Here is a 12,956-nt window from a genome sequence, read left to right as displayed (position 1 = left end):
TGTGTTCGTGTGTACTTTGGGCGGCAGACAGTATTGACTGATTCATTTTTCCTTCTGTAGCTGTTGGATGAGTGTGGAGACCCATCTGCTCTACGCCGTCCACGGGCCCATAGTGGCAGCACTTCTTGTGAGTCGGCAGACCCCGCTATTTAAATATTTTCACAGAAAAACTGCGTCTCAAAGTGAAAAATTGGGTCTTTATTTACAACCTTTGAAACAAAATTGCTTCTTTTCGTTTTTTCGTAACAAAACCCTCTCCACAGGTGAATCTCTTCTTCCTGCTGAATATTATACGAGTGCTGGTCACCAAGCTGAGAGACACGCACCGGGCAGAGTCCAACATGTACATGAAGGCAGTGAGAGCCACCCTGATCCTGGTGCCCCTGCTGGGAATACAGTTTGTTATTTTCCCCTGGAGGCCAGAGAACCGGGTGGCGGGTGAGGTCTACGAGTACGTCATGCACATACTCATGCACTACCAGGTGGGTACTGAGCCACGGCATTAAACTAAATTCTCATAATCTTGTGAGACACAGTAGGAGCTCAGCTCAAAGGTAATTCACTATAAACTGTGTAACATCTTTGCTTAAAACTTTGCTAATAACTGTCGAAGGACAATGCTGTCTGTTTGTTACCAAAATATCTCATGAACCAGAAAAGAGATTTTATTGAAACGTTTAGAAAATAAATCAGTCTATGGACTTCAACAACTCATTAACTTTTACAGTCAAGTCAATTCAAGATGGTCGCCACAGCTAGTGGACTTCACCCAACACAAAAATGGCTCCAACTCAGTCGGTTTTACAGACATTGAGCTAAAATCTGGTGTGGTTGTAGCTGACAATCATCCTCAGCCTACAGTCTGAACTCTAACAGATTGAGCAAGACCTTGCAATGTTATGTTTAAGATTTGACCAAAACGGCTCTGACTTCATTATTTCTCAACAAAAGATGATCTTGGGTTAAAAATCTGGCATATAAGATGGTGGGCGATATGATTCCTTTATGAAATGCTAGGTTTTTAATTTCAGTGTGCATTCAGAGTATAGAATGGTTTTTAGGACTGATTAGTGTGATTTAATTTTTAATTAATCATCAAAGAAGTTTTAGACACATCATTAAACAGCAGACAGACGTCTTTTAGTCACTCATTCACGTAATAAATAGCTGATTTAAAAAGCTTACCTTCATACCAAAACGTAATTCTCAAACTGAAATCGTGTTAATGAAAGAAAGAAAAATAACTTACGGTTTTGTTTTTTCTAGGGTTTACTGGTAGCAACAATATTCTGCTTCTTCAATGGCGAGGTAAGGACTGTTTTTACGCATTTACATCTACATACACATGAGGATGATTTACCTCTTTGGAGAATCAGATGAGAAGGATGATGCTACTCCCATGTGTACGAGCTAGAAATACAGCCAAATGTTAAGAAGAGTTCATTAGGGAGATCTGCATGCAAACAAAAGCAGGAAGGCACAGGTAAACAAAACGTGACGCTTCACGAGACTGAAATGAACAGAACATAAGCTGCAGAAATCAAATGAAGTAGGGGAGATAGATGAGGGAGCAGACAAGGATCACAGGCAGGATAAACCAGAGAACTGATGAAAAATCAAAAGAAAAGCACAGTCTCTCAGAAGATTAGGAAACTTACAAAACTGATAGAAGTTCTGGGACATGAATGCTCATGACAGTTTTAGAGAATAACAGCATAAACTAGTGAGAATACTTGTTTTAAGTCTATTTTTGTCATGTATTGGAGGTAAAAAAAAAAAAAACCACAATAATGAGACCTGAGTTTATGTCCTAGCTATCCCAGAGCTTTAATTGTTTTAATTTAAGATCTTTTATTGTTTTTCTTTTCATTCATAAGCTCCCTGCACTTTGAGTCACTGTTCTGTTATCTTTAGGTTGTTAAAAAGTAATTTGCTAAGTTCAGAAAAAATACATCCTAAGTAATAGAAGGCAACTGGACGTCTTTTAACTCTTGAAGACATTTCTCATCCAAAAGGCTTCTTCAGTTTACTATTAAAGTGGTTCCAGGCTTATAAGTCATTATAATGATCACATTAATAGGGCCATTAAGGTCACATGACATGAGTCACTGACCCACCTAAGTCTGCAATCTACAGTCTGTTCAAACTCACAGACAATATCCATGCATCCATTTTCATTTATCACTTTAATAGTAAGTGTCAGAGTTGCTAATTTTATCTTATTTGCTGTTTTGATATTTAGATCCATCAGCACCTAATGTTTTATTTTCCTCATTAAAACAAAAGGAAATAGAAGCTAAAAACCTTCCTAAATAGGAAGTGAATCACCCCCTCAAAAATGTCCTTCTGATCCTTTTAGCATCTTATGCTCCATTACCATGTTTGACATAATATTGCTGTAGTTTTGATGGAGCAATTGCCCTTTAATAAAGGTCAATCTGTGCATATTACCCTGGGAGCTTTCCAGTCCTGGAGCAATAAAGCTGCTCACTGCTTGTGGCATTATGTTTGAGACATCAGGCTCCATCAGGTGAAACATGTTCAGATTTTATACATTTTTTTTCTTTCTGGGTCAGATCTCTTCATTTTGGAGGACACCTGGAAGCAACCCATGAATACCAAAACGCAGACTCAAAGTTCAGCTCTGCTGCTTCGGCTGTCGATAGTTCACTTGTGGTGGATTTTAAGGCGCTTGTCTGTTTGACAGACGGGTGTTGATGCAGTTCAAGCTGAAGGGTCACGTCAGATGAGGAGTAAGACAAAGAGTATAAATGACGGTGGGGTTGCCAGGCCGAGCTGGAAATTGATTCTCCTTTCACGTCTGTCTGTGAGCCTTTCTAAATCTGTCTGCAGCTGTCTGACTGCAAACATCTTTAACTGGATTCAAACACTTCACCAAACCATTTAGCTAGATTTTTTTTTTGTTTTTTTATGAAAGTCTGTTTCTGAGATTAATGGGGGTTGCGGAGACCTTTTGGCTCTTCAGATGTTTTCAAACTGAAGGTCTTGTCAAAAAAATACACGCTGGAAAAAGTCCACACAGAGCAGGAAGTTAAACCTTATTATTTGTGAAATTTGAGAAATAACAGGAACTTCTACAAAAATTTGTTACTCAAGCCTAGGCTTTGACAAAAACCAACCAATTTTTGCTCGTTTTGCAATATAAATGGGTTCACACATGAGCAGACAGGAGAATCATCTGAAACTACGTGATCTACTCAGAACAAAAAAAACAGTGTGCGACGTGTATATTTAAGGCCGAGCACACAAGCTGTCACAAGGGAATGAGACGGTTTTGTTCGCTTCACCCGCATAATAACCAATTCATGCTCCCCTAATCAGGACCCGGCTTTCTGGGGTTTGGGATTTTGATTTCAAGGCCAAACTGCACAGACCTGCCTTGTCTCGTCAATAGCTCCATTGTGAAGTTGTGGCAGTGGGACAAACAGCTCTCAAGTTGTGTTTGGGACATCAACCCAGACGTTCTGTGTGGAAGCCGTGAGCCTCGGCTGCCCTTTGTGTCTCGTTACGACAATTAGTAGCTTCATTTATGTCTGCAGGTTGTTGTTGTGTTAATGTATGCGCACGAGTCACGCTAGGATTAGTGTTACTGAACAAGCCGGTTAACGCTGCTATGCTGGCATTTAATTAGTCTGAAATGTGCTCCCATATAAAAGCTTGCATGATACAAGTGGTCAGAGTGTTTTCACTAAATGACAGTGAATCCCCACAGATGAACTCATTAGCTCTTTATGCACAAATGTTTCCCTACAAACGTTGGGTTGTGGAGCATGTATGACCGTTTCTACCCACATCCTCACACTACTGAAACCTTCTTTCAAAATCATTTCAGAGGCTCTGGTGTTTGTTTATATTCATGCTATAGAATACATCTGGTAGTGTAGTGCCTCCATATTGCTGTGGTTCCTAGTCAGAAAAATCAACTGGAAGAATTTTGATTTGGAGAAATCCAACATGGATTCTTCAAACATAAAAAGTAGTGATAGCTGCAGTATTTACTATCCATTTGCTCATCTGTAAGTTTGTATCTCAGTCAGTCAATTGCACACACGTTATTGGACCGCCTCTATTACTGAACACATTGCTACAGTGTTTGCATTGTCATTGGCTTATATTACTAATAGTATTTTTTCCTGCTCGGACCTTTTACTACTCAGCCTCCCCTTGCTGGGATGTTTAGGAGGAACATTCAGCAGAAAGGCATAGATACACCTTGAACATTTTTGCGTGTGCATCATGTTCTGACTAGTCTCTGCTGGTCCCCAAAAGTATATTTAGGTTCAGGTGACCTAATTCTGTCACCTGTTCGGATTCTCAAGAGGCTGCACAGATGCCTCTGAGGGCCACATTTGTAACAAAATTACAGTTCATAAACTGCAAGCAGACTGTGTGTAGGATAAAACAACACATAGAGTTCCTGGATGTAACTCTGCTTTAAGGAAAAGCTGTGTGAGGAAATTGAACATCAAAAGATTTTTTTTATTTTTGCTTCTTCTCCCTTTATTGACATACATAATGTATGCGCAAATCAACAATCCTGTAAATCCTTTGGGCAACAAGGATCTAGCTAAAATAGTTCAGTCACCTAGAGAGAAAAAAAAGAGATTTTATTATAGTTGTATTTGCTTTTGATTTGACACTAAAAGTCACACTTTAATACCTTTGGTTTGATTACAGCTTGTTTTGTCATGACAACAGTTCAATAAGCTTATAGTTTGCAACGTCACAGTATTTATTTTCATCCAGAGCTTTATTTACATAAATAAATTTTATTTATTTATGTATTTTCCACAATGTTGTGTTGATCATGGGAGAGTTTAATTGCTGCTTAAAGTATTCCCCAGCTCCTTCTAAAGATTCTCAGGTTCTGATGTAGGTTTAAGGCGTCTGGATTCAGGTGTTGGTTGGACAATGTGAAAGAAATGACTCCGTCTTGTGCTTCCTGAACCACTCTGCTCTCTGCTTCAGATTGGATGAAAATAACTTGTTGCCAGCTAATAAATATTCATCACTGCAATACTTTTCCAATGAAAGATTCTTACCCTTTTACAAAACGGGTGGTGACCCAAAAACCGAAACCCCAGACTACTTTTCTTAGCCAGCATCTCTGTTAAATTTTCTCTTTGACAGATGAAGTTTCTTTATAAACCTCCGTGACCGATTATCACGTTAACGTCTAAAGAGAGGGCATTAATAAAATAACTTCCAGTAAGCCATCAGGGTGATAATGGATTTTGAAATGGTACAAAATGAATTTGGTTCACGTGGTTATTAATGTGTGTTCTCTGTCAAATGCTCCCGGCAAGATGGCAATAATGAGCTAAGTTCTCTTCGACGCTGAAGATGATCCGCTGCTTGTGTGACTCCTGGAGTTGTGTGATATCTTAATCACTTATCGCATTTATTACAGCAGTCTTCAAGCTTCACGCAGGAGATAAACTGTGAGCATGTGTGCTGAAACCCTTCAGTGGCTAAGAGGAAAGAAACAAACAAATATTTGAATAAATGTATAGACTGTCCCTTTTCTGCTTTTAACATGCGCCAGTTTGACTAAATAAACAACTTGGCTACAAGTCAAGAAAAGTGAGCCTTGTTTTTCCAAACTTGGATCTGCTAATGCGACTGAGATTTGAGCAATCAACATGTGCTGCAGCAATTATGCATGCGTCACTTTATATCACTGTCAGTCCGATTAACATTGTCACAAAAGAGCGGCTAAGGCCCCATGTCTATCACCCTGAACAGTAACCACATATTGATTTGTGTGTAAATGTGGACGTCTGCTGGAATCATTTGTGGGTCAAAATGGTACAGACAAGCAAAAACAGAATGCCTTTGCTTTTGCGGGGAGAAGATTGGAGAAATGTTTTTGGGTTTTGGTACATTTGCATCAAGGATGTGAAGGATTTTTCGTTTAAAACACAGAATGTCGTGCTGATGCTGTTTTTATCGTTTGTTCTGTGTGGCGTTTAGGTGCAGGCGGCTCTGAAGAGACAGTGGATGCAGTGCAAAACCCAGTGGGGTCAGAGGAGAAAGGACCACTGCTCGATGCGCTCCACGTCCTACACGGCCACCTCCATCACCGAGGTGCCCGCCTTCATGTACCACCACGACTGTAACACGGAGCACCTGAACGGACGCCACACAGAGGACTCTGAGCTGGTGGCGCTGAAATCAGGCGACGCGTACGCCTAAATGTGCGACGGGGATCGCAGCCGTGGACACAGCTAAAGGAGAGCAACAGTATGTACAGAAACCGAATCCAGTCTGCCTGCCACATCTCAGCGATTAAATCTCAGAGGCTGCTGCTAGTTCGTTCAGGACGATAATACGGGTCTGGAAACAAAGGAGCTCATCAGGAGGGATTAAAACAACATGGCAGACAAACTTTACACCTTACTTTTACATTGCTGCTGCAGCTGCTTTTTGAGAACTTTTGATGTTGAGAACTTTGGGTGCGAGAGGAGCTGATTTTGATGAGTGTCGACTTCCTAAAAGCTGCTAATCTGTGTGTGGACGCTGCACGGAGGAGTGGAAAAGAGAAGCACCTCTAACTGGGGTCCTTTCTGTTCTCGATGATGGTGCTGAATGTGACAGTAATGACAGATGCAGTTATAACTCTACACAGTGTTGCAGTTATTACCTAAAATGGTGTAACGATGAAGATTCTTACTATTATTATGAAGCAGAACCATCATTCCTGACCTCACCTGCACCAAAGGGGTACCGTTTGTCAATCACAACCCTGAAGGTGCGTTACAGTATGTGTGGCTGAGTGCAGGCGCATGACGCAAACGTTAAAATCTCACACAGGAACAAAATTCACAAACTGATGTGGCATGGTGGAGGTCAAATTTCAACCCACCCTCTGTGCTTAAAGCTCTGGAATTGTGTACATATAATGTAGGTTCAACACATTTCATTTGGAAAAAACAAAGTGTTTTAATGTTTTCTAAAAAATAGATTTTATTCTCCTTTTCTGTTAGCGTTTTGCTGATTCCCAATTATGTGCTAAGTGTGAGTCCCGTGATGCTGCATTCCCGGCGCCTTTGTTGTTTCCCAGTTGCTGTATTTGTGCTGAAGATCACGAGGCTGAGAGGCAGAACACGCACCTTGAGGACAGATTAATAAACAAATCAGTCACAAAAGTTCTTTCACTGAGTTAAGTGGAATTTGCCATCAGCTGTGTCAGTGACTCAGATAAATCATTTTTTACCTGTCCATGATGTCTATAATTCACCCTCAGCCCTCATTAAAGCGGTACTCTGTCCTCCGTGCATATTTATGAACTCATTTAACAACCTTTATGTGAGCATCCAGGGCTGTGGGAGAAGAAAAAAAAATCAAACGAGCTGACATTCATATTCTACACAAAAGAATAGAACAACTGATGTCTTATCTTTCTCACCTTATTGCACATTAAACATAAATGTATTTTTTGTGGTCCTGAGGACATTCACATTCTTAGTGCTCTACTGCCTTTTTATGATTGTTTAATTTTTTAATTAAAATTCAAAGTAAAACCTTATACATTTGCTGAAACTGTGTCTTCCATTAACATTTAAAGTTACTTAGAATGCCAAAAAAAGTATCAAAACCATTTGTACGTCAATAATATTTAAATGTGGCCAGAGCAAAACATTTTTTATTGGTATATTTGACCAACAGAGAACAACTTATAAGGCTGGCGGTTTTATTTCTTCATAAATATATTGTCCTTTAAGCATATGACCTCTACCAGCTTATCATTCTGCGCAGGATCTTAGCTGCTCACAGGGTTCGGGGTCGCAACCCCAAGAGCTCCAATGACCGCTGGCACAACTGAGGTCTTGACTCTCCATAACTTCTTTTTCAGTATCTCTCAAGTTTCTTGAATTCCTTCTTCTTGATGTTACTGTCACTTGGGACATTTATCACTACTTCTTTTTTTCTGTAGTTTGTCGACCATCAATGTCTGTGGATCTGGATCTGAAACTACCACAGGATCTTTGGCTCTGTCGCTTTCAACAGTCTTCGGAGGCGTCTCTCACGTTCACTTTAGGACTAATGATGCACACTTGGCACAGGAGCTGACCTGCCTCAGGAGCATCTGGTGTGGTGGACCCCAGCCTATATTGCTCCTATGGTGTTCTCATATTACCACATTCAGTGCCTCCTTCAGTCTGAAATTGACCAGCCACTGGTGAGATTTTACCAGTTTCACCCACATCCTCTGTCTGCCAGTGGTACAGGGCTTGTGGAGGCTTATTCTTTCATGATGGTTTCCCGATGTTTCTTCTTTTTCACACTGTGTCTCTTGTCTGAGACGTTCACTTAGCATTTCTTCCTGATGTATACTCAAGGGTCTTTGTTGTTTCTCCTTAATGTACAGCCGTAATCATATCTGGTTCATCAATCGCTTGTCAGCAACGAGCAGAGCTCATTCCATTCAGCCCTCAAAGTGTGAAATTACTAATAAATTATGCACGGTCTGATACAGAAATCAGTTGTAGCCCAGCTCAGAAGATGTAAATGATGGCAGTACCGTAGCCAATCAGAGCGCTCTCTCACAGCTCATAATCCCATCCAAAAGCAGCTGTTTAATTTGCGCAGGTAGACATTTACTGCATGCAGAGCAGTCAGGGTTTAATTCAGTCCAACTCCTCATACCACCGGATGCCTGCCACTGTGATGTGTACTGGTTCCGGTTCTGTCTGTCGTTGTACATCGGCTGCTTTTTTTCACTCATTTTCTGTCCCGTCCTTGGAACTGAATGACTTCTGAGCAATGCTTTTTATTTGTCCAGTCATGTAACGCAGACCAACAAATCATTCTTCCATGAAAAACGACATCTTATTGAAGGAACAAGCCAGTGTTACGTCTCCACCTGACAGACAAATTAGCAAACAGCTCGCTTTTATTTTGATCTTCTGGCACAAACAATTAGTTACTATTTGTAATAAAATACATATGATAACACAGTTTGACAGGCATTAAAGTATTGTAGGTTAGTCATAGGTTCCTAATTACTTTACAACCTACTAAACTTGGCATCTGTCAGCATAATGTGTCCTCAAAAGATTTAGGCAAACAGACGAGTGGGTTACAGAAGAAGAAGTGTCACGACTGTCAAAGTGGCTTTTCTGGCAATTTTTTAAAATAAAAGCGTTTAAACAAAGTGAAACAAATTATTTGTATTTGCATCAGGTGGTTCAGAATAAGGATCTTTGCATACAGTTCAGTCTTTACTAAAATCATCTGCTATGTGGCTAAGAACACTGGCTCATCCCTTGAGTTAGATGCCTTCTAATATATAAATAAGTCATTGAGCAATTTGTAAAGCCTCAGCAACCATTAAAACCAGATTTTTTTGTTTTGTTTTAAAAAAAAGATCACATAGAGCGAGGAAAGAAAGAAAAAGGAGAACGCTTTAAAATATTGTAAAAAAGCTGTATGTCAGTACTGTATGTCAATGATTTCTTTTCTCACCAACTGGGTGTTAAAAACAAAACGGGAGCAACAATCATGACAGCAGAGTAAGTTTTATTACTATTGTGTCACATACAGAAAGTGTAGATAATCTGTTTTAGTATAAATTTCATATTTTTTCCCACATCTGGTGATTTGTTTTTGATCTGCTGCACATTGTAGGACGTGTTTTTAGTCTTGCTCTCAAGTTTATATTTTTGTATGTTCATATTGATGTGAATACAAGCTGACACTGTGTACCTAATAGATTTTTGCACTGTGAAGTACTTTGTTTTGATACTTCTGTGTTGTTTAGTTCAGCTTTTGTTTCCCCATGTCAGCGTGGATAGGCATCATCTCAACAAAACAGATAAAAAAACGACATTTTGTGAGAAAACCTGTTTATTATTTTTATTGTCTCCTGTCGCACTAAAATGCTCAAAAGATCCAGCAGATCTTCTTTGTGGAGAAGACGTAATAATCCAGCTTACAAATGAACAACTTGCAACATTTCAGCACAGATGTTCTTCCCAGCATCCAGGCAGCTTTTTCTGTATTTTTAGCTGCTGCCAACACAATTCTTGTTAATAATTCATGGTAGAGATTTTACATAAAGAGTGCAAAGGGAGAGGAAAGGAGTTTTTAAACTGTTTGGTGTCTTGCTTTGTGATCCCAGCATTGCTTTTATTCAAAGCGGGAGTCACGGAGCAGCATCCGATGTGCGGAACAGGACAAAATGGACTGATGCAGTTCGTCTAAGAGCGGGACGTCTCGGATCGATGGAGGATGGTGTTGCATTAACAAGGACAAGTTCTCTTTCTCGTGGTCTTTTTCAAGTTTTATGTGGCCAGCTTTTCCGTAGTCACAAACGTCAATCTCTGCTTGAAAGCAGAAGACATGCTGTCCTCTCTTTGTTTGACTCAACACCTGCATCACTGAAAGGAATCGTCCAGCCGGACACCTGAAATTACATTCAGACCTCACAGATTTTTAATCAGATATGTGAGGATTTTTAATGATCACAGAGTAAAACTTGGGAAGCTGCGATTATCCCAGGATTATCAAATGTGTTGTTTCTAAAAAAAAAAAAAAAAAATCAGTGGGATGATACGGTTAGAGGTGAAAGCTGTAGATTGCTTTCCATCTTGGAAACACGTTGGTTTAAGAAGCGTCTCTGAAATTTCAGCAGCTTGCTATTTTTGGCGTTTCATCCTCCCAGCGACAGTGTCACCACACATTGGACCAAACCCTATAAGAAGCAAGTCTTAAACTGACTTTTTGAAATCGACCAAACAGGAGAAAATAAAATCTGATGAAACGTGTGGACCTGCTGATGAGTCTGCTTGTGGCAATTTTTTTTAGGACGTTTTGCACAGCCGGTCATAAGAGCAGAAACGAAAGAAGAAACTGGTTTGAATTTAGCGACACAGAAAGACTCATTTCATTCGTTTGTTGGTGTTTTTATTGCAGCATTTTGGGTCTTGCTTTTGTCTGAATCCTGCAGCTCACACAAACCAAGCTCACTGTCACGGTTCATGAGCAGAACACCCAGAAACAAAGATTGTGGAGATCTAGAGGCTGTTCCGATCGCAAGGACACGCGTGCAATGACAAACCGGTAGATCTGAGGTAATAACCCTGAGCATTTATGGTGTCTTCACACCATAATTGTGCACTGATTCACCCCACCCGGTGAGAGAAGCTGATTCTCAATCTGTGTGCTGATACCAAACTGGGTGGTCCTGCTCCACTTGAGCCGAGATGATTTCCTAAAAGTTTTGGGGGATTTTCGGAGTTGATAGAAAACAGTTGTTTCCTTAGACTTTATGACAGTTTTCCACCTCTGTCTTATAAAGTTTTCCTGTAGAAACTTGAGGGGGTGCTAAAAATATTTTTTCAGGCTTGTTCCAGTCATATAAATTTGTCTTTTATTTGCTTTTTTGGGGGTTGATTTTGAATAACATAGAGGATAAAATTTCCAAGTTCTTTGCAATTTCATGGACTACTAATCCCTATTGCCATTTGGTCTCTGCAGTCTTCATATTTAAATGTAGGTTTTAGAAGATTTACAAACCGTGTTTTACATTTTATGACTGTTCTTTTGTTGTTGTTGTTGGTTGGTTGTTGTCTTGTTCTTTTTGTCACACAGTTGACACAGATTAATCCCACCTGCCTGAGTCTTTCTGCTGCTGGTCTCACCTGAACTACCCCTTCATAACCAATCCAGGTGTATGTTGATGTGAGATAGCCGTATTTTACTGTCTTTAGCGTTGATGCTTTAAATGAATAAATTAAATCCTTCAAAACTCCTCTCTCACAAGGACTAATCTGCAACACTGTCGTATTTTTTTAAAGGAAAATTAGTCATTCGACTTGTGACAACCATTTAGACGCTTGATGACATCCTACACTGAGGGATTCACATCCTTCATGATAACTGTAACAAGAAAATACACTGTATTGCCAAAAGTATTTGCTCGTCTCCCTTCACACACATGAACTTGACTGACATCCCATTTTTAATCCGTAGGGTTTAATATGATGTTGACCTGCTCTTTGCAGCTCTAACAGCTTCAACTCTTCTGGGAAGACTTTCCACAGGTTTAGGAGCATTTATGGGAAGTTTTGACAATATTCCAGACACATTTATGAGATCAGACAGTGATGTTGGTCGCAGACAAGTACGGTTCTCCTGGCAACCGCCAAGAGAAGCATGATTCGTCATTAGAACACGTCTCCACTGCTCTAGAGTCCAGTGGCGGCGTGCTTTACACCATTGCATCCGATGGTTTGCATTGCACTTGGTGATGTAAGGCTTGGATGCAGCTGCTCGGCCATGGAAGCCCATTCTATGACTGGACTTATCGCACAGGTGACATTCTATCATAGCACCACGCTGAGCACCTGAGCACCTGAGCACCTGAGAGCAACCCATTGTTTCACAAATGTTTGTAGAAGAAGTCTGCATGCCTAGGAGCTTGATTTTGTACACCTGTGGCCATGGAAGTGATTGGACCACCTGAATTCAATGTTTTGGATGGCAGATAATCCCCACCCCCAGTATTACCTGACTAGTTCTGAAAACTGTTGTTTCTCTTTCAGTGTGCCATTCCGTCGTGTTTACAGTGCTGCGGCACGTTTTAAAGGCCAAGGCGGTTTATCCACAAAGCACAGAACAATCAAGATTTTTTATTGGATTTTTAAATTTCCACTTCATGGAGTTTGCCTTCTCAGAAAATGAGCGCCTCCTCCCCTCAGATGTCTACAGAGGGATGAGTCGAGACAAGCTAATGAAATAACTCCTCCTTCAAGTTAACAATGCAGCAACTTAGAAATTAAAATCCTAAATTAGCTCTGTGTTTTCAAATCCTTTGATGTATTATTGGGAGACAATGCCCACCGTGTGATACTGTAATTATCGAAGCCCTCTTGATTTAAACCCCCCGATATTAAGATTATAAGTGTCAAAAACGTGCCCCGCAGCTGCTC

At 40.3% G+C, this 12,956-nt stretch overlaps 1 protein-coding gene across 2 annotated transcripts in view; it reads left to right on the top strand.

The window, feature by feature from the left end:
* Positions 1-10,564, top strand: part of calcr (calcitonin receptor) — a 58,147-nt gene extending 47,583 nt beyond the window's left edge. For both annotated transcript variants that reach the window (XM_017424664.3, XM_037975636.1), the window contains 4 exons: positions 61-127; positions 264-482; positions 1,267-1,308; positions 5,995-10,564. In XM_017424664.3, coding sequence (XP_017280153.1) covers positions 61-127; positions 264-482; positions 1,267-1,308; positions 5,995-6,216 — 550 coding nt within the window. In that variant the 3' untranslated portion in view covers positions 6,217-10,564. The remainder of the gene's footprint in view (positions 1-60; positions 128-263; positions 483-1,266; positions 1,309-5,994) is intronic.
* Positions 10,565-12,956: the final 2,392 nt, after the last annotated feature.

Source organism: Kryptolebias marmoratus, linkage group LG5 (genome assembly GCF_001649575.2).
Source record: "Kryptolebias marmoratus isolate JLee-2015 linkage group LG5, ASM164957v2, whole genome shotgun sequence".
NCBI lineage: Eukaryota > Metazoa > Chordata > Actinopteri > Cyprinodontiformes > Rivulidae > Kryptolebias > Kryptolebias marmoratus.
Note: the sequence above shows the minus strand (reverse complement) of the source record. Positions and strands in the feature narration are given on the sequence as shown.